The 20,745-nt window shown below is 55.7% G+C and overlaps 1 protein-coding gene across 1 annotated transcript in view; it reads right to left on the reverse strand.

The window, feature by feature from the left end:
• Positions 1 to 291: 291 nt before the first annotated feature.
• Positions 292 to 20,745, reverse strand: part of NEURL1B (neuralized E3 ubiquitin protein ligase 1B) — a 29,988-nt gene continuing 9,534 nt past the window's right edge. The window contains exons 2-5 of the mRNA XM_058677718.1: positions 11,485 to 12,030; positions 2,673 to 3,437; positions 1,251 to 1,376; positions 292 to 980 (exon numbers count right to left, since the gene is read on the reverse strand). Of these exons, the coding sequence (XP_058533701.1) occupies positions 736 to 980; positions 1,251 to 1,376; positions 2,673 to 3,437; positions 11,485 to 12,030 (1,682 nt within the window). The 3' untranslated portion in view covers positions 292 to 735. The remainder of the gene's footprint in view (positions 981 to 1,250; positions 1,377 to 2,672; positions 3,438 to 11,484; positions 12,031 to 20,745) is intronic.

The raw sequence follows: 20,745 nt of genomic DNA on the forward strand, positions 1-20,745 counted from the left end.
TGAGGGGGGAAGGATGAAGGGGTGAGAAGACGCGGCCACCCCCTTCCACATGCTGCTTGCTGCAAGGTGAGGCAAAAACCTAAACAGAGCTGGCTCCTCCGCAGAGCTCCTCTCCCCCTACCCCCTCCCCAGGAGCTGCTGCCTTGGAGCTGTAAACAATGAGTTATTTTTGCCTCCCCTTAGCGAAGTAGAGTGTCTCTCTCTTTTGTTTTTCTATTCCACCCAGGGGGGAACTGTTTAGATCCAGGCTTTGCACATTCAAAACCAGGGAGTGGACAATGTTCAGTGTCGCTCACATCTGGGCTCTGGATTGCACATCCCTATGTGTCGGCCTCCCCGAGTCAGGGTCCCTGCATAAAATACCTGCGCCTTCTCGCTCGGTGACCCTTCTCCCTCTCCTATGCTCGGCCCAGCCCCGTAGACAAGCCTTCCTTGCACGCACACACACACAAGAGGACGCCAGCTTCCCAGCTACAAGGGCGCCACGGGACAGGGCAGTCTGCCAGGCATTTCCTGAGCTTGCTCTTGGGATAGCCTTTTGGGGGCAAAGCACTTTGGAGCCGGAAGCAACCCCGGGCCTGGACTCAAGGCCTCATTTCCACAAACTAGATGCCACTGGAGGTTAGCAGATGACATAGTAGCCGTCACCCGGGGCCTCTCTGGCGGCTGTAGCAGGTTGCTCCGCTCAGGGGCTCCCCTTGCCTTGCTCCGGCCAAGGCCCCGGAAGCGGCCCGGTTATGGCCTGTAGATCTTTATGACATCCTTGATGGGCCGCCGGCAGATGGGGCAGCAGGCCCGGGCCTGCCTCTTGAGCCGCAGGCCACAGTTGTGGCACAGGCACATGTGTCCGCACGTATAGATGACCGTGTCCACCTCGCTGTCGAAGCACACGGTGCACTCGCCGTTCTTGCTGCCCGTCGGCTCCGGGGGCAGGAAAGCGGGAGACACGGGCGGGCTCAGCGGGGAGCTGGGGGCCGTCACTGCCAGGAGGGGGAATGAAGAGACGCAGGTTAGTAATGTAGCCCCAACAAGGCATTGAGGTGGGGGTCAGTCTTTTTGGGGGGGATGGCCACCAGTCTGGGGTCACCTGGCAGGTTTCCCCCTTTCTCGATACACCCTTCCTCCTTGCTGACCACCAGGATAGAACGCTGCGCCCTTCAGGATGCGCCCCCCTCCCTCCAGTGAGGGGAAGGCCGTGGCCCACCCGTCCGTCCCCCTCCGTGCACCCATGGGGGTTTGTGCTTCCTCACCCAGGGACGACTCTGACGCCGAGGAGGACTGGTTGACGCTGAAGGTCATGTCCGAGTCGCTGTCATCTTGGGAGCCGCTGAAGGACCCTGACGGCGTTGTGGCTGTGGGACTAGACTGCAGGGTACCTGAGATGCAAAGAGATGCTCTCAGGGAGTGGTGGGGAGCAGGGCAAGGGGTTGCTTTTCCCCCCACCTGCCTGTCTCAGCCACAGTCCAGTGACACTTCTGGGGTACAGGCCCAGGCAGCCTCTTCAGGCCAGACTGGCAGGAACTCAGAGGTGCTTCAGGGACAATCACATAACCCAGGCCGGGTCTGGCTCTGTCCCTTTCGCAAAGACTGCTGGGAAAAAGAGGGGCTTACTCCCCTAGGAGGCAAGCCTGGTGTGTGTGTGAAGTCACCCCCCCGCAGCAAGAGCCAGAATGAGAGTGAAGGCGTCAAGTTCCAAAACTTGACATCCTTCCAGCATCTGGACCTAGTCACTTGAACGCGATTCTAGGTGTTTAGGTTACATGTACCCTTGAACTCCCTGTTTAGGGGCTGGCGCTGTGGCATAGTAAGTCAAACTTCCGCCTGTATTGCCGGCATCCCATGTGGGCACTGGTTTGAGCCCCGCATGCTCTAGTTCTGATCCAGCTCCCTGCTAATGTGCCTGGGAACTTAGTGGAGGATGATCCAAGTACTCAGGCCCTTCTTGCTCCTCTCCCCTGCTGACTGCTCAGGGCTCATCCTGGCTGCTCGCATATGGCAAGGACTCTAAGGTTTAACTCCTAAAGCCCCAACAGGAAGCTGTGTAACTCATGTCAGACTGCGACCTCCACTCCCTGGAAGAAACAAGAGCCAGACCACGGCTGGGTGGCCCCCGCCTCCCTTATCCTCATCCAGTCACTGTACATGATGCCAGCAAGCGCAGGTGTGTGTCTCCCAGGTAAGCAGCCTTCCACATCATCCTCACGCTACCGCCGCCGCCAGGAGCAAGGCGTTTGCCCATGCGCGCAGAAGGAAGTGGGGGCTCAGTAACTTCTGGGACCTGTCCAGAAGTTGGCTGACCCGCTGGTGCCTCTGCCACTGTCCACTCAATCTTCATCAGCTTTCTCACAGCCGTAGAAAGTTTCAGAGCATTATTAGGAGCATATAACGCGATGGTGGCAGGTCCTCTTGAGGCCGCATCTAACCCGCAGCTGGGGTGGCCTGTGGCGCTTATATGTGACATAGAGTCAGGGCAAGCATCACCTCCCACTGGAGGGCTCCAACTCCCCTTCACCTGCTGAACCTTCGGGGCTGTTCTTACTTCCCTGAGCCCAACAACAACCCGTTACCCACCTAGCCTCTCAGGGCACCCTACTCAATATGGGGCTCCAGGGATGCGCCGAGATGGGGGGCGGGGAGAGGGGCTCATGCAGGCGCAGTCACCGGGCACTCACCGAGCAGGCGCAATTGTCCCGCGACGCCACCACGCACGGCAAAGAAGGCCCAGAGTGCCTGCGTGGTGTCCACGCACAGCAGGCGGCCGCGCGGGCGCCCGTTGACGCCCAGCAGCACGTCGCCGCCGGGTTGCAGCGTGAAGCTGAGCGCGTCGCCGCCGCTCGCCACAGGCCCCGCGCGTGCCACCACCCAGTACTCCTTACGGTCGAGCAGCGCGTCGGGATCGGCTGGCAGCTCGGCGGGTCGCAGCGCGCCCGGGTCGCACGACGTGATGCCGAAGGCCACGGCACCAGGAGCCGCCGTCAGACCCGGCCGACCCACCTCCACCAAGAGGCTCTCTCCAGGCCGCAGCGGGCGCTCGCTGAAGACGAGCGTGCGACCGCCGTCGGGCCTTGGCGCACACGCCACTTTGCGATCGGCCGACAGGCTCACGTCGGGTCCGCGCGTCGAGTGGAAGCGCAGGTCGGTCTCCAGCAGCGCTGGCGAGGAAGCGGGCCGAGCGCGCTCGCGGGGCCCGCACGGGATGGCGGCGGCTGCCACATCAGCAGGTGTCCTGGTTGCTGCTGCTGCTGCTGCTGCTGCTGGAGGTGGCGGTGGGCCCTGGGCGCGGCCCAGCGCCAGGTGACCCAGCTTGGCTACCACTTGGTTGTTCTCCAGCTCGTTGTTATCGAAGTTGGCGGCGTCGTGGCTACTGGGTGGCAGGCAGGCGTTGAAGCGGGCCTGGCTGAGGCGCGCCGGCGTCATGGTGTCCGCGAAGCCGCTCTCTGCGTGGAACAGGAGGGTGGCATGAGTGCAGGGACCCCGGCCTTCCTTGTAGGACAACTTAAGTGGGTCCAGTACCTGAAATCAGACTGCGCTACTCTTTCTCTCTCCTGCCTTTTGTCTCCTGCCAACCCTCCCTCATCCCAGAGTGCTTCCCTTCCATGCAGCCGCCACCCCCACTGCCCGAAGTTTGCACACTTGTATTAAAAAGGCATTTACAAATCCTTTATCCATCCACGTCAACAAACTCCACAGTATCAGTGACTTGACCAGGGGGCAGGTGGCATCGTAAGCTTTGTTAGAGCTCACTGCGTTTTTCCAACAGCCTTGGAATGGGATGTACTGAGTTATCACCCTGCCACCCAGCATTGTAGCAGAGAGGGTAGCTGAGGCACGGAGCGGGTAAGGGACCATGACCAGGCAAAGGCAGCAGCTAAGAGGCCTGCACCAGCCTCGGCCGGAAGGCAGCCGGCCTGAGGAGATGATCAGCAATGGTCTTCACAAGCAACCAGCTTTGTCTGTGGGACAGAACACCAGGACCCACGTCACAGTCGTGAGCACATGGTTGAGTAACTTGGAGTGATAATGAGAAAAAAAAAATGTCCTCGAATGCTACAGCCAAAGAAACAGCATTTGCCCTCCCCTCTCCCCTCCGGCCCATACAGGTCTTCCTGCCTGGGTAGATAACTTCCTGTCTCTCTTGGTCTCAGTGGTTAGCACACAGGCCTCGACCGTAACAGAGTTGATTGGCTCCACGACTGAATTAGATGTGTGACTAAAGTCTCTAGGAGAGACCAATAGCCGCACTGAATAATTAAATAAAAAAAATTAAATAAAAAAACCCAGAGAAATCAGGAAGAAACAGTTACTAAAAATAGTTTGAAGATTTTTTTTTAGAGATAAAAGGCTGTCACCCATAACAAGTAAACAGGAAAAATGTTTCCCAGGCTGTTACAATCAGACCTCCCTAGCCAAGATTGTGTTAGATGTTGCCACGTTAAATATGTCACGCCAAAAACATTCGCTTCTCTAAGTCTCCTTAATAGAAAATGACATCGTGAACACGGCTTTTTTCAGACTCTGTGTGTCCCCGAGGCCTGAGAGCAGCTGGACACCGGCCACTTGGACCGAATTTACCCCCTCTCCCGGGAGTGGGCAGTGGGGCCTCAAGGCTGTGGTGGGCCACAGCCTGTACCTTCCTGGAGCCCCGAGGTGGTCCTCTTTTCCTCTCAGACCCTTGCCTGAGTCTAGCAGGAGGAGTGTGTACAACTTTGCTTAGAGGACTGCTTTCCCAAATATGGCCTAAGGGAAAAAGTGGGATTTGAACTTGGTTTCTAAGAGTATTTGTGAAGCCGGTGTTTGATCCAGCAGCCGACTGTGGTAGCCACATCCCATACGGGTGCCAGTTTGTGTCCCAACCGCTCCGCTTTGGATCCGGCTTCCTGCCTGCAATTTTGGAAGGCAGTCTGCCCCCCACATGGAAAACTTGGGTGCAGCTCCTCATTTCTGACTTCAGCCTGGCCCTGCTCTGGCCATTGTGGCCACCTGGGGAGTGGATCGGTGGATCAACAAGCTCTCTCCTTTTCTCTGTAACTCTTTGAAAATCAATATTTTTTCAAAAAGGATGTCCATATGTGTCTCTATCTGTTCATTATGTATACAGAAGTCAAGCTCTAGAAAGATATCTGAGAAAATGGTAATGGTAAAATTGGGATGATATTATGAAGGGGTTTTCTTCAGATTCTTTTTCCTGAGTTACACATTTCTCAATGATCAGTATGCACGTGTCATAAAAACATGAATGAAGATTGCCATGCTTGGATGTGTGCTGTCCCTCAAAGGCTTGCAAAGATGGGGAGGCTCGGTCCACAGTGCGACGGTGTACCAGCGGCAGGAAATGGAACAGATGTTTGAGTTGGGTGGGGAGGTGCACCCCTTATCCAAGTGCCTGGGACTGAGTCCCCAAACCAGCTCCCTAGTGATGTAAAGAGCACTTGAACCCCTGGGGGAGACCTGGATGGAGTTTGGCTGCTGGCTTCTGCTGGAAGCATCCCTAGCTATTGTGGCCATTTGGGCAGTGGACCAGATGCTCCTTCTCTGCCGCTCTGTTTTTTCAAATAAATAGATAGTGAATAAACTTGAAACAAGGGACTGTGTGTGGGAGGGTCCTGGTGGGAGGTCAGACCACTGCAGCTGTGGCCTCAGACAGGACTGAGGGGCTCCTGAGCATGCGCATACGCGAGTCCTTGGAGCCTCTTCCCCATCTGCTCTCCACTTCTGGTCTGATGGGCCCTCTCCCTCCAGTGTGTGTCCCTGCTGTTAGACACCCCCAGACCCCCAGTCCAAGCCCGGGGGCCTCCGTCTTGTGCACTTTACTCTCCCAAGGTAAAGCTAAAAATCAATCAATCAAAGCTCTCTAAAGAAGCCTGCCTCAGGTATTCCGTTACAATAATGCCAAACTAATACAGATTTTTTTTTTTTAAATCAAGTTTTTCAACTCATGTTGAACCATGTGGAAAAAGTGTCCATTACATAAATGAAAGATAAAAACCAATGGATTCCAATCTTAGGAGAAAAGTGTGTGTGGCAAGCCATGGAAGTGAATGCCCAGGAAAACAGGAAGGAAGTACACAAGGCACACGGCAGTTAGCAGGGTGTTTCACAAAGTTCATAGAAACAGGCTTAAAAGCTAAGTTTGTTCTGGTGCTAAAACTTCTTGAGCGTATATGCAGAATCTTCAAGAAGTTTGTGAGAATGCTTATTGCAAACAAACTGGATTTCAAATTTTTTACGCTGAAATATTTTGTACTTCAGTTTTCCATGAACAGTTTTTCCTGATTTACTGATTGATTTTGTTTATCTGAGTGGCAGAGAGACACAGCATCCACCTCCATGTTCACTTCCCAGGAGCCTGCAATAGCTAGCCCTGGGCCAGCAGGAGCCAAGAGCCAGGAACCCCATCTGGGCAAGCCTACATGGCTGCAGAGACTCAACTTGGCCATCACCTGTGGCTCCCCAGGGTGTGCGTTAGCAGGAAGCTGGGATCGGAAGCCGACCGGGGACTTGAACCCAGGCACTCTGCCACGGGATGCAGGTGTCCCCACAACAGCTGTGACTGCTGCTCCAGATGCTTGTCCTGTCCATGACCTCCTTCAAGCACTTTCCCAGACTGCTCTTATAATCAGGAAAAGCAGCACATACAAGAATAGACAAAAACAAGGTCTGTTTTGAAAAGGCATTTTGGACAAGTGGCTGTTTCTGAGAGCCACGATGTGATGACAGCCTGACCCAGCCTGCATAGCCGCCAGCGCCAGCTCTTTAACACGCATGATTCTACCTATGGGGTTTAGCCATCCTAGGGTCTGGTGGGACCCGGAAGAGTACGGCTCCAAAAGGTATCCCCACGACCCAGTATTCACCGAGCAGACAACCCAGGCCAGGGCCAGAGAGGCCCATTCAGGCCGTGTGCCGGGGCAGAAAGGACATGACAGGCCCAGAAACGGATCCGAGGTGAGAAGAGGACTCGTGGATGACTTCTGAGCTTGGGGACAGATCTGCTAGGTGGCTCTGCTGATGGCGATGGCAGGGGACAGGATGAGGGGGGGTGGTAATCCTGCATCTGAACGTGCCCCAGGGTGGGATGCCTCTCAGAGGCTGTGGGCAGGGCTGGCAGAGGGAAGGGCAGGGATTTGGGAGCCAATGGCTTAGAGATAGCATGCATGGCTGAGATCATCTGGACAAAGATAGCCTTCCTTTATGGCAATTTGGAAAAATCTACAGTTGTCTTTACAGCCTCCTCCACATGCATGCAGTAAACGCTTCCCCACATGTACACGGTATCATGCCATGGAAGGAAAGGAGGGTGTGCCTAGGTCAGAGGAGGGAGGAGCAGCTGGGGAGGAGGGACGACCATTAGGAGCTGGGGGAGACCCAGCAGCCACGAGCAGCACCTAGAAGTTGGCAGGAGACCCTCTGTGTCCTGTGTGCCCAGCACGGGAGGCTGGGAGGTTGAGCCTGTAAGGTTCACGTGCAGTGCAAGGTAGGCCCCTAGGCCTTGGGAGATGGGCCACAGAGGGCAGGGTGAGACTCGGTGGAGAACAGAGAAAGGGGACAGATCTAAGAATGGACGGAGGGGACAGGAGCAGAGCCCAGGGCACACAGACGGGCAAGTGCCCAGGATCAAAGGCCTGAGTGTTGGCCTGGGCGTGCCGGGGTGCCCCTTGTACCAAGGGCTCTAGGACTTTCCCATAGGCTGTTCTTCTGCCAGCCAAAGATGACCAAACAGAAGGAAAGGCACCTTGACCGGCCCCCTGACAGCCTTGGCTGTGACTTTGGCATCTACACCTGCCACATGGAGATCCCCACCCATTTCACTGGCCCCTGAGTGGATTATCCAGGCTAGAACTGTGGCATGATCATGTGCCACATGTCACCCGAACCAGAATACACCTCCAAGAGCCTTTAGTAGGACAGTTTGGCAGTCAGAGTGGAGCTCTCCCCTCCAAGGAAGATGAGAAAGGTCCATCCCTCTAGCCACCTGCTGGGGACAGAGAGGTGGGCACTGACTGATGCTGCCGCCCACAGGGGCACTGTAGTTGCAGCCACTTCTCCCCCCCCCCCCCCCCAGATGCTGGGCGAAAGCCTTTCTCTTTCACTGTGACTCGGACAAACCCTGACCAACCTCTCTGGGTGTTGGTTTCCTCACCCACAGCCTGGAGCCACTGGTGCCTCAGGCTCTCTAGGCCCTGTGTGGCAGAGATCCATCCCAGACCATCAGGCTCTTCGTTTATAACACTACAGAAAACTCTGCCTCTAGAATCACCATCAAGTGACTTCGGCCAAGCTCTCTCTCAAGGCCAGGTCTGCAAAAGAGGATCATACGGTTTCCTGCCTCTGAGTTGTCATAAGGAACCCCCTACAAGGGTCTGGTACCCAGCAGGTGCCTGATAACTGCTCTTAATGAAGGCAGATGCTCAGGGCTTTCAAGTCAGGGCAATGACGCCCTGAAGAGGCCTGGGGAAAAAGGCTGCCTCTGGCTACCACCTGGCATCTGCAGCCCTTCCTCCAGTGCCAACTGTGTCCCCCCCCCCCCCCCCGAGAGAGGGAAGGGGAGGGGCACGGACCCTGAGCCAGCCCAATCACTTAGCCAATCTCCTGGCCATGGCTCTGGATTTGGATCTGGGTGTAGGACTCATGGCAGACAGACAGGTGGAGTCTGGAGGCTATATGAAGTTAGATCTTTGGGAAGAGCCTGTCTCCTTCTGCTGGGTTGTCAAGCTGGTGGGACACAGGCCTGGAGCCACAGCTGCCTTCCCTCTGCCCCACAGGGGAGTTCAGCTGAGGACAGAGCCGGCCATAGCAACAGTGGAGCAAGAGGCAAAATCCGACCCATAGGCCAGGTTCTGGGGGGCTGCATAGAGCCAGACCCAATGCTGTTCCCTGGGTGACCAATCACATAAGACCCAAGTTCCCTTGAGTGTAAGTGAGGTTGAACTGGGTGTGTGTCACAACCAAACATTTCTGACAACACAGCATACTATCCCGCAGCAGTTTAAGCCTCCCCCTGCAGCACCGGCATTCCCTATAGGCACTGGTTTGAATTCCAGCTGCTCCACTTCCAATTCAGCTCCCTGCGAAGGCCTGAGAAAGCAGTGGAGGACCGCCCAAGAATGCCTGGGTTCCTGGACCCACGTGGGACACCTGGAAGAATCCCGCTCCTGGCTTTGGCTCAGCCCAGCTCTGGTCATTGTGGCCATTTGGGGAGTGAACCATTGAATGGAAGATTTCTCTCTTCCCCACAGCCCCTCTCTGTAGCTCTTCTTTTCAAATAAAAATAAATAAAATTTTTTTAAAGTAACTGGCAGACATATTAAAAAGGAAGTGAAATTCACCCATCATCCCATGACCCAAGGAGGGAGTTCTTTCTAATCTTACCTCCCCTTTTAATTCTCTTTTATGGACACTGTCCTGTAGCACCTGCACCCAGATGTTCCAGGAATTTGTGCCTCTTAGGGAAAACTGCAGAGAGGGAAACTGAGGGAGGCATCTGGTGTGCCTTCCCCTCCAGGGCCACTAAATAACGTGAGGGTCCAGCAGGGTGAGCACACGGACAGCGTGGAGTCCATGTATCCTTCCAGGTGTCTTCTGCCTCCTTCCATCTCTCCAAGGCTGCAGCCAGTCCGCAGTTTACAAAACCCTCACTCTCCATCAGCAATCGTCAGTGTCTGGGGCTCCTGGGCTGGGCATGAGGCAGGATGGCAGTCCTGTCCCCCAGGAACCGACAGCTCTAAGAAGAGTTCTGGGGAAGTCTAGGAGTTTGCACTCACTGGAGGTAAAACACCAAACCTTTTCTGGAAAACACATGGGGTGGGGGAGGCATGGTGAAAGCACCCATGGAAGCCCCCGGCGTGGAGGGTGAGAGGGCCTCACCACCTGCTCTGCCTCTGCCTGAAGCTGGGTCGTGCGCTCTGGCCCCTTTGCAGAGGCGCAGTTACGTCCTTGCCTTCTTGTGTCAGGGGTCCACTTTTGTCATCTCATGCAGATCCACTGATGAGCCCACAAGGTGAGCACCCCTGTGAACCCACTGTACAAGGTACAGAGAGGTTCTGTTACCTGGCCAGGGCCACATCTGACACACGGAGAGCCCGGGTCGAGAGCAGAAGTCTCTGGGCTTGCTGGTGTGTTCTGAACTACCCAGAAGTTCTATGGCCTTCTTTACCTCTGGGAGGAAGTGGTGAGCTACAGCCTGCATGTATGCACAGAGGTCTCTGTGCCTATTGCTGGGCACGGAAGGTAAAAAGCCCAGGTCGTGCTTCTCCTGCAAAATATACAAGGCTGAGAAGCCAGCAACAGCCCAATGCTCAGGTCTACAGACTGGGAATGTATCAGGAAATACTACCCAGTGATAAGAAAGAACAAGCCACTGATACACACAGCAAAAACACAGATGCATTAGAAAAAAAAAACTACACTGAGATAAGAAGCCACATCCAAGCACATGCAGATTGGATGAGCCTGCCAGTGTGACGCTCGATAGCAGGCAAAACTAATTCAAGGGGAAAGACCAGAACAACAGTGGGGGCAGGGGAGGGAGGGTGTGACTCAGAAGGGGAACTTTCCAGCATTAAGGACATGGGTCTAGACCTGTGTGCTTCACTGCAGGTAAATTACATGGACGGGTGCACCCAGAACCCACGAGAAACCTCGCCTGTTCCCCGGAAGTTAAGGTTGGATTGGTTCAGGTGCAACGTGCAGGTTCAACAGCACAAAGTAGATTAGTACAGGTTCAAGTTTCTCTAGGGGTGGTGAAATGTTTGGGAATGAGATAGAGGCGATAACAGCCAACTAAACACCACTCAGCTGTACCCTTGCAAAGGGCTCCTCTCCTGGAGTGTGCCTGTTCATTTAACCTTCCCCAAAGCGCAGCAACAGTAAAGTTTAAAGGAGAGGGCTTGAGTCCTCATTATCACAATTTCAGCATCTGTGGCTGCTTCCTGGAGGAGGGTCCAGCTCCCACTTGGGCTGCCTGGTGAACCCTGAGCCCCTGAGCAAGGAGGCCTGCAATGGATTCACCTGCCAGCAGTGTAGGCACTCTTGGGTCAGGGCCCATGTTCCTGAATGAGTACACAAATGAACACGTGAGCAGGTGCATACGTGAGTCAATGGACCAATGAGCCAGTCCGGAAGTACATGCAGGAATGAGTCCACGAATAACTGAGTGAATGAAACAGAGAATGACCAAAAGAGCGAGTGGAGGAGTCTGAGAAGGAACCTAACCTAGGGTCCGGGCCTAGCTTTGCAACACAGGGATGGAGCCCATCCGTGCCTCAGTTTGCTCATCTGTACATGGGCGTGAGGGGATAGGTGGGATGGCAGGCTGTCCTGAGAAATGAACGAACTGAAATACAGAAATACAGAGAGCTTGGCCCCAGGCCCACCTAAATAAGCCGTACCTACAGGGCTGAAGCAGTAAAGAAACATACTCTTGCACCCGGGGATCCGGGCTAGACAGGGTCCGCCCAGCCCACCTCCCTGCAGCGCCAGACCTACCAAGTAGCTGCACCTCGTCCGTGATGCCGTAGACGTCAATGAGTGCCCACAGCGGGCCGCCCACGGCCACCCCGCAGTGGAAGAGCACGGGTTCGCCATCGTTGACGCTGTAGAAGACGCGGCCGTGGCGGTCCACCCAGTAGGCCAGCACCGTGTCGCGCAGCGCCAGGTTCTCGGGCAGCGCTTTGGCCCAGTAGCCGGGTCGCGTCACCAGGTCGGGGCAGGCATACCTGGGGATGTCCTGGGCGCTCATGAGTGACGGGTCATGCGCCGTGAAACCGAAGCGCAGTGCGCCACTCCAGCCCGGGCGAACCGCCACGAGGCGCAGCCGCACCTGCTCGTACAGGCGGATAGGCCGCTGTGTGAATGTAACACCATTGCAGAAGCTGTTGCGCCGCGTGGCCCGGCGCGAGTGGCCGTCCAGCCGCACGTTCTTGCCCTTGGCCTGCGCATGGAAACGCGGTGCTTCACCCAGGACTGGTCGCCGCTCGGGACCCGGGCCGCAGCATGGCCGGGTGGCCAGGAGGCGTGCTGGTGGGCTTGCGTCTGCAAGAGACACACAGAGGTCATCGTTAGACCCCTGGGAAGTCCTGTGATCCCTGAAGTCAATTTTGAATCATCATTTCCCCCTTTAGATCTCATCTTAATTAGTGCTATAAGGGCTATACTTGGGAAGGTTCTTGGCTAGACCAAAGCTACAGCCAAGTCGCTGTGCCCACTGCACATCAGGGCAGCTGGGGGCTGCTCCACTTTTAGACGGGCTCATACCAGTAAGCTGTCACAACGGGGAGCTCGCCCAGTCTGTCCCAGCCTAAAGGGCTCTCCCAGGCCATCTTTGGGTGGCAGGGTCCCTCCAGGTGAAGCTTGGACCCTGGATTCTCAGGGGGGGGTGGGGGAAGGTGATGAGGATATGGGTTTTGTTCTCTGGACAAGTTTTGTCCAGCACCAAGGCAGGTGCACGAGCCTCCGAGATCCTCGGGGCTGGAATCCCAGCTCTGCCGCTGTCCAACCGTGTGGCCCAGGGCTGGCAACAGCTTCTCTGGTCTTCCCTTGCCTGAAAAACGGGGACATTACAGAACTCATAGCTGCTGATGGAGAATAGAGATGAAGGTGCTACAACACCACGGGCATGTAGTATAGGTCTGGCGATCTACTCCCAGCCTGCCAGCATGAGGTTACCGAGTTAAACCATGCCAGGAGCTGAGACCTGCTCTCCTTCTCGGCCCACTGGAAATGAAGCCCCTGTGACAAGCATGGCTGGCTTTTCCACTGTGTGCACCTTTGGGATGGTCTCAGAGCAGCTGGCTGGCCACTTGTTGACCAAGGGCCCAGTTGGCCTGGACCTGGGTGGAACTGTCACGTGTCCCACCCCAGGGGCAGCCAGGGAGCTGGCAGAGTGGGGGTATGGCTGCATGAGTCACTGTGGCCCCTTCACTATCAGCAGTCAAGGCCAGTCCGCAGGTTGGCTGAGGCACATGGTGAGAATGGCGACCCCATGACAGGGACCCAACTTCCCATACTCAGGCGGCCAGGCCCCGCACTGTACTCTGGGCACACCGGGGGCCTGTGGGAGCTATGGCAGGAGAAAATGAAGAAGTGATGCAGTGCGTGAGTGCATGAACAACAGCTTCCTTGCCCTGGCCCAAGGAGAAGGAAGACCCGGGGAACTGGGTAGGAATAGGGCAAGGAATCTTGGAGGCTTCTCTCTAAATACATGTCACTGACCCAGGCAAGCCAGAATCCAAGGAACAAAGCCAAGGTCCCATGTGAGAAAAAGAACCTGATGGGACTTGAGTCAGGTAGCAGGTGTCAGGGAACTGTATGGTATATGCTAGGCATCACACTAGCCCCTCCCCCACCCCAAGATATCCAAGATCCTCCCCTTGGATGGAGGCGGGTAGCAGGCAAAGTCCGATAAGCGAACGGAACACTTTCTGTCATGTGGGATGCAGCCAAGGAACACAGGGCAGAGTCAGGAATCAGATTAGGACTAAAGGGACAGCCTGTGGGGAAGGAGTGACCAAGAGCATTTTTGGTGGGACGGCATCCTCGGCGGTGGGGGTAGGGGTGGGAGGACAGCCAGCCAGTGCAAAGGCCCTGTGGTGGGAGTGTGCTGGTGTGCTAGAAAAACAAGAAGGAAGTGAGGAGAGCCAGCAGGGGGGTGAGCCACACAGGGAGAGGAGAGGGGACAGGTCAGGGAGAAGAGCCCATTGGCTATCTGTCTGGTTCTTCATTTTACTCTCAGTGACATGAGCCACTCTGGGAGGTCTGGCACAGGCCACTGCATGCTGGGGCAGGGCTGGGGAATGGTAGGTGAGGAAGTCCAGGGCTTCTACCTGCATCCTAGGTGACACTAGGGTATAGGCGTTGTGGTTTGATGGGGAGGGAGGTGGAGGCAGATACTGGTTTTGCAGACAGTAAAGAGTTGGAGGTTTTAATTTGTTATTACAAAGAAAGAAAACACATTATACTTGCTCTGGGCGTTTAAACTATATGCAGTGGATAGAATCATGCTAAACAACTTTCTGGTTTCAGGAGAAGCAGAGCAGTGATGGAGCAGGGTGGGGGGCGAGGCCAGGGATGCAGGTGAAGGGCAGGTATGCTCATTTCTTCTCTGAGTCCCATGTGCCCGGCAAAGGCTGGCTGCTGTGTTCCAGTTACAGCAACAGACTTCCTCCTCCGACAGCCCATTTTACGGCAGAGAGCAAGGGGCCCACCCCAGCACGAGATCAACCAGGACAAGGCAAGCAGCGCTTCAGACACGTCATGCTTGAACCCAGGAGGCAGAAGGTCAGAGGTCAGGCCGGGGAGGATAAGGCTCCAGGTACCACCTCCTGCAGGCTTGGGCCATGAGGAACGACTCCCTCTTTCCAACCTGCTCACAATCTTGGCCACTTGGGCACCTGCTGCCTTTGCTTGCCAGCTGTCCCTCCCTCCTTTTTCCAGGTACTATGCCCTAGTTTTCCTCCCAGGTCCAGCTGCCCTCCATCCTGGCTAGTGCTCCACTCGGGATGTGAGCCCAGTCACTCACCTGACTGGCAAGTTTCGGGCCTCTTCTGCTTCTAAGCCAGGTTGAAAATGGCTTTCTGAGGCTTGCAACCAAAAGCATCCTGACCCACAGCCACATCTGGCTTGCAGTGAGCCCACAAGGGATGCTTGCCCTGGGCTGGACACTTCCTCACTGAATGCTCACAAGGAACCCCAGGAGGCAAGGACTGCTGTTACTGGCCGGCCCACCATGGGGATGCACCAACAGAGTCCCAGAGGGTTGAGTTGGGCCACAAACCACACAACTGCTGGAGCTAAGGCCAGCCTAGTGTAATCCCCCAACCCCGTAGCCCCTGCAAGGCTTTTCTTCCAAACAGGTGTTCCAGTGTCTCTGCCTTTGAGCAACTAAGAGAGAACAGCTGGGCCACAAACTCCTGATGTAGGAGAGGCAAGCCAGAAGCCACCTACGGAAGCTCTTCACTGCTGGGCAGGCCTGCCAGGCAGTGGGCTGGACCAGCAGGGCAGCAAGCAAAATGTTCATTCATTCAGTTGCACACTCCCTTTTCCGCAGCTCACACTCCCCTGGCCCTCCTACAGACCTGGGCTGCTGTTGAATACTCAATGACAAAGAGGCACACGATAAGGCTTCCTCAAGATGTCAGCCCTAGGAGCTACAGGAGCCTGGAGGAGTCCTGGACTATTGGCCAGCGGCTGGGCAGGGCAGAGAAGCCCATCCAGCCTGCTGTTGAGGGAGCAGAAAAGGCAGGAGGATTTGGAACTCGTGGGGAAGGTAGGTGGGCAGAAGTGTGCCTTGCAGGTGTCAGACAGTGAAGGTGCCACTGCCTTCACAGAGACCAGAAGGCAAGACTAGGGGTACACAGCACAGGTGAGAGGAGCTGTGCCACGGCTTGCAGCCGAGCAGGGCCTCAGCCTGCTAGGGAGGAATCGACACAGGAATCATGACAGTGAGAAAACCGCCTGGCAGAACCACGTGGATGGTGGACATGTCACACGGAGGGAAACCTGGGGCAGCCCAGGGTCAGAAGTGGCTGGGGCCTTGGCCATGCCACACAGCCGCACTGCAGCTCCCTGTGGGAGCCCAGCAGACCAAGGTCCCCTCCAGCTGCCAAAGAGCCAGGGGCCCACCTGACTGGATCGTTTTTTGTCTCCTTTCCTGACACTTTGTGTTTTCCCACTTTATCTCTCCCTTAGTGTCTTTACAACAATCGAGGAAGACCCAGGAGGATGTTCTACAATGGCCACAGGGTGTGGGGGGAGGTGGAGGGGAGATATTACTGTGAACTCCAGGGTGGGGGATGTATCAGCTTGGACACTCAGGACACGCTTCCTGCAAACCCAGCTACATGCAGGCACAGCATGCAGCCAAAACCCAGCTGAATTTATGAACATGCTGAACCTGGTCCATCAAATGAAAATATTCTCTTTTCCTTCCAGCACTGGGGCGGGGGCCCTGACACGTGGCAGGGAAAACCAGAGTGAAAACATTTTTAAGAGGATGCATTATCTACATCTATTGCAGAAGCTGACAGCAAAAGAACACAGCCACCAAGCGGTATGGCGGTGGCAGCTGCAAACAGCTGGGATCGAGGAGACATATGGAGGTGAACTCACACCATCCTAGCTCCCACAGCAGTGTCCACAGCAAACCCGAGCTTCCTCATTCAAATGCTGCCACAGACACACGGGCCCCGTGACAGAAAAGACCCCACCCGCTTCTCATCTCTGGTCCACGTCCTGCCTCTGACGGCACCGCAGGTCTCCTCTGCCCATGGAAGAGCCAGTGGCTAACTTGCATCTGCAGGGGTGCCACGTCCCAGGCAGCTGGACAGATTCTCAGCGCACATTCACCCTGCTGGGAGGACTGGCTCTGTTTATTCTAGAGACAACAGGACAAGGCTCTAGGCTGCGAGGAGGCAGGGGCAATGGTGTGGTGTGGACCCAGCTCCCCATGACCCTAAACTGCAATTCGTCCTCCTGCCCCACTTGCTCTCCACTATGCAGAACTCAGTGTGGCTAACCTGCTTACAATCGGGGGCCGTGTGCATCCGGGCACCTCGGGCCTTGTCTTTCTGACTCCATATGTCAGTACAGTGCTCTCTGGCCATCACTGGCTGCACTTTTCTTCACAGCTATAGAAGATTCCACTGAGATCCTCACATACCCCCTCCCATCTGAGTACATCTGCTGTGCCCCCTGCAACATGGCTGAGGGGTACAGAGGTTTTCAGGGCCACAGTCCGACAGTCTATCGCTGGGACCATTGCCAACAGGAGCCCCCCACCCCAAGACCAGGCCAGGGACTACCTCCCATGGCCCTGTCCTCTGTGACAGGCTACTGCCACTGACTGGTGAGCCCTCTCCTCTTCCAGGCAGGACCTGGGTCCGAGGGGCTCCGAAAACAAGTTGGTGAGGGGCATCCAGGAGAGATCTCGTGGTGGTTGTCCAGTTCAGGAGTGACAACAGACAGAGAGAGGCAGGCTTGGCCCAACCCTCAGGGTTACTCAAAGGCTGCTGGAGGGGCAGGGATGGGGGTGGAGCCAAGAGGTCACGGAGGGTACTGGACCATCCCTGCTCTACCTTGGGCAAGTCTTTCGGGAGGCAGGTGCACATAGAAACCATTGCTGGGCAGTGCAGGGGTGAGTTCACGGCCTCTGCGTGCACGCTTAGCTACTAACATGGCAGAACCTTCCGAAAGCACAGCTCTCCCACGTGGCAGTGGTGTGGCGTCTCAGACTCTCACTTCCATCTCCCGTTGCTTTTTGTCTATATCTCAATGTCAGGGGTAGTTAAGAAGAACATGGGCTAGGAGTCAGGCTCGAGTTTAAAATTCTGTCTTGTGCTCGCTTTGGCAGCACATCTACTAAAACTGGAACGATAAAATTCTGCCTTTATCATTTACTCCCTGTGACCTGCTTTTCTCTCTGTGGATGTTATTTGGTTTGAAAGACAGAGGGATGGGGGTGGAGGAGAGAGACGTAGAGACGGAGAGAGATCTTTCGCCATCTGGTTCACTTCCCAAATACCTACAACAGTAGCGTTTGCACCAGGTCTCTGCCAGGAGCTTGCGACTCCATTTGGGTCTCCTGTGTGGGTGGCAAGGACCTAAGCACTTGGGCCATCCTCTGCTGCTTTCCCAGGCTCATTAACAGAGGATGGTATCGGAAGCAGAAAAGCTGGGACTTGAGCTGATGTTGGGATTAGCGGATGCCAGTGTCCCAAACGGTGGTTTGACGCACCGCACCACCATCCATCCCCCTGACATGTGATCTTGAGGGCTGTCCCTCCCCTCCAAGATCTAAAAAATGAGTTCCAATCACGTCCGATGTGCCAGAGCGAGGGACAGCACACAGTGAGGCTGCCTGGCTGGACTACCCAGTGCAGGTGCTGCTTCCTGGAATCCCCTTGTTAGCTCCCTGCCGCTGGGGAAGCACATCCCTCTGGGATGGATCTCCCGGGCCCTGGTGGGCAGGAAGGGCCTCATGAAACCCCCCTGAGTTACTTCTCCTTGATGTCCAAGGCCGGCGGCCTATTTTTAAGCCTTCTTAGCTGTGTCCCAGATGCACACTGCACCAGCCCCTGAATGGACCTCTCTCCTCTCCCTAGTCCAGCCCTTCCTTTGATCTAAAAAGAGCCCCAGGAAAAGGGCATGGCCAGCCACCGCGGCCCTGGCAGCCAGCACCATGGCCTCCTCTCCCCCAGGATGGGGGCTTGCCCATGGGACACTGGTCTGTCCTGCCCCGGCCTCCTGTAGAAGGCCCGGCTGGCGTTTCATGGACCTCTGCAGGCACAAGACTTTGTTTATGTTCGGAATCAACCTGCCAAGGAGGTTTTGGTGTCTTTCTTTTCCAGACAAGGAGACCAAGGCTCAGGGGTAGGGATCTGACTTGTGTATCACACCCTCATTGGTTTCAAGGCAGCTGCTTCCATCCTTTGGGCAGGGGCTGGGGAGTGAGGAGTCACTGATGTCGTCAAGTGCTTTGGGCAAGGTCTCTGATCTACAGGCAAATCCACATCCATGCACACATCTGGTATCCAACATCCAGGACTTTATAACCACCTCTGGATTGGGACCAGTGCAATGGCTCAACTGGCTAATCCTCTACCTGCATCCCACATGGGTGCTGGCTCATATCCTGGCTGCTGCACTTCACATCCAGCTCCTTGCCTGTGACCTTGGATAGCAGCAGAGGATGGGCCAAAGCCTTGGGACCCTGCACCTGTTTGGAAGACCTGGAAGAAGTTCGTGGCTCCTGGCTTCAGATCAGCTCAGCTTTGGCCGTTGTGGTTATCTGGGGAGTAAATCAGCAGATGGAAGATCTTTCTGTCTCTCTTCTCTGTAAACCTGCCTTTCCAATAAAAATAAAACAATCTTTGGATTGTAGACTTGGAATGAGAAATCTCTGGTACTAAATGACATTCACCCGAGTCCAAAATGTGAAACCAACAGTGCCGGTGTGGTGGCACAGTGGTCAAGACGCTGCTTGGGATGTCCGCATCCCTTACCAGGCAACCAGGCTCCAGTCCTCACTCCACTTCTAACTTCAGCTCTTTGCTAACGTGCATCCTGGGAGGCAGCAATGCTGACTCAAGTCCTTGAATCTCTGCATGCCCACAAGGAAGACTTGGACTGAGTTCCAGGCTCATGGCTGCCACCTTTTCAGCCCTAGCTGTTGGTGGGCATGTGGGGCATGAACCAGCAGATAGGAATGTTCTCTCTCTGTCTTTCAAATACAATAAATGAAATAATTAACAAAGACAAGCCAAAATGCTAGCCAAGGCTGTGGCCTGTAGGAAGCAGCCCAGGGTATGTACTTTATATATGCGGGTGAGAGTGTGTGTGTGTGTGTGTGTGTGTGCGCCTGCCTGCAAGTGGCGGGTTGTGTGTGTGTGTGTGTGTGTGTGTGTGTGTGCATGCCTGCGCGGGAGTGGCGGGTTGCACTCTAGCCAGAGAAGGTCAAGATTCCCGCCACACCGGCAGCACAGGGCAGCAGCCTCCTCTCCCATTGGTGGGTTTAAAAGTGGGCTGGAAAAAAACCAACCGCTTCCTCCCCTCTGCCAAATAGGGCAGTGACAGGCGCCCTGTGACAGGCGCCAGTTTCCCGGGACTTTGCTCTGCCTCGGAGGCCTGCTTGGCCAGAACCCTGGGTGGAAGAGGGCCAGCTTGGACTGCAAAGTGACCTGGCTCCCCTCCCCAGGGTTCTGCAAACAAAACTGGCAACAGCTGCGCACGCATGCATGGTGGGCCCAGAGGGAGGCCAGAGGCCAAGCCAGGCAGCTGGGGAGCAAAGCTCAGGCCAGGCGGATTAAATGATGGCTGCCCTGGCTGGGTGGGCTGAGAGTTCTGGGGTATGGGGGGTCATTCTGACACCCCCTTAAGGCTACTGAGCTGGGGGCTGGGATTCCCACATTGGCTCCCACCCTCTGCGGGGTGCTTTCAGTACATACTGTTGATAAAGTGATCTAGGACGCCCCAGCCTCATGGCCAGGGTCTCAAGGTGGTGTGGCAGGGAGGCAGGGCGGGCAGGGAACACACCCTCATTCTTCCCCCAAGAATCCATTTCCTCCCTAGGTGACATTTACACAGCTTCTGCCCCATGCCTGCACTGGCTGCAGTGGGACACGCCATTGGCTGATCCCAGAGCCCAGGGGAGAGGGGACAGCGTGCAGGTGGACACACACAGATGCTTCCACTGCACAGGGTGGTCGGCCTTGGGGACCGGGCCGTGGGAAATGGTGATTGCTTGGAGCAGCTTCTGTGCAGCCCAGGGGCCAAGGAGTGGGAAGTATGTTTGGGGCAGAAGGAAATGGCACCAAGTGAAGAGCTGGCTTGGAGGAGAGTAGAAGCGGAGTGCACTGGGGAAAAGCAAGAACAGGGCGTATGGGGTGGGAGTCAGTAGCCGCACGCAGCCCTAAGGGTCTTCAAAGTCATGCATGGGAGTTCAGAGTTCTCGAGAAAGTGGGCACCAAAGGGCTAGACATAGGGTAGAAATCCCGCCAAATTCCTGAAGAAGCTTCAAACCCTGGGAAGTTTTGTCTGTTCCCTGTCTGCTTGTCAAAAATGAACTGGCAACAGAACAGCCCAGGTTTCAAACCCCGTGTCCAACAGCTGGCGCAGGGCTGCCCATTGCACACGTCTGCGTCTCCTCCAGGCGTTCCTTGGCAGCTGCTGAACTGTTGGAATCTGCCAGCCCCAAGCTGTCTCCTTTCCTCCGCCTTGGGGACAGTCACCTGCCCTACCCCCTCCAGCCCCAGC

The sequence above is a fragment of the Ochotona princeps genome, chromosome 19 (genome assembly GCF_030435755.1).
Source record: "Ochotona princeps isolate mOchPri1 chromosome 19, mOchPri1.hap1, whole genome shotgun sequence".
NCBI classification, from domain to species: domain Eukaryota; kingdom Metazoa; phylum Chordata; class Mammalia; order Lagomorpha; family Ochotonidae; genus Ochotona; species Ochotona princeps.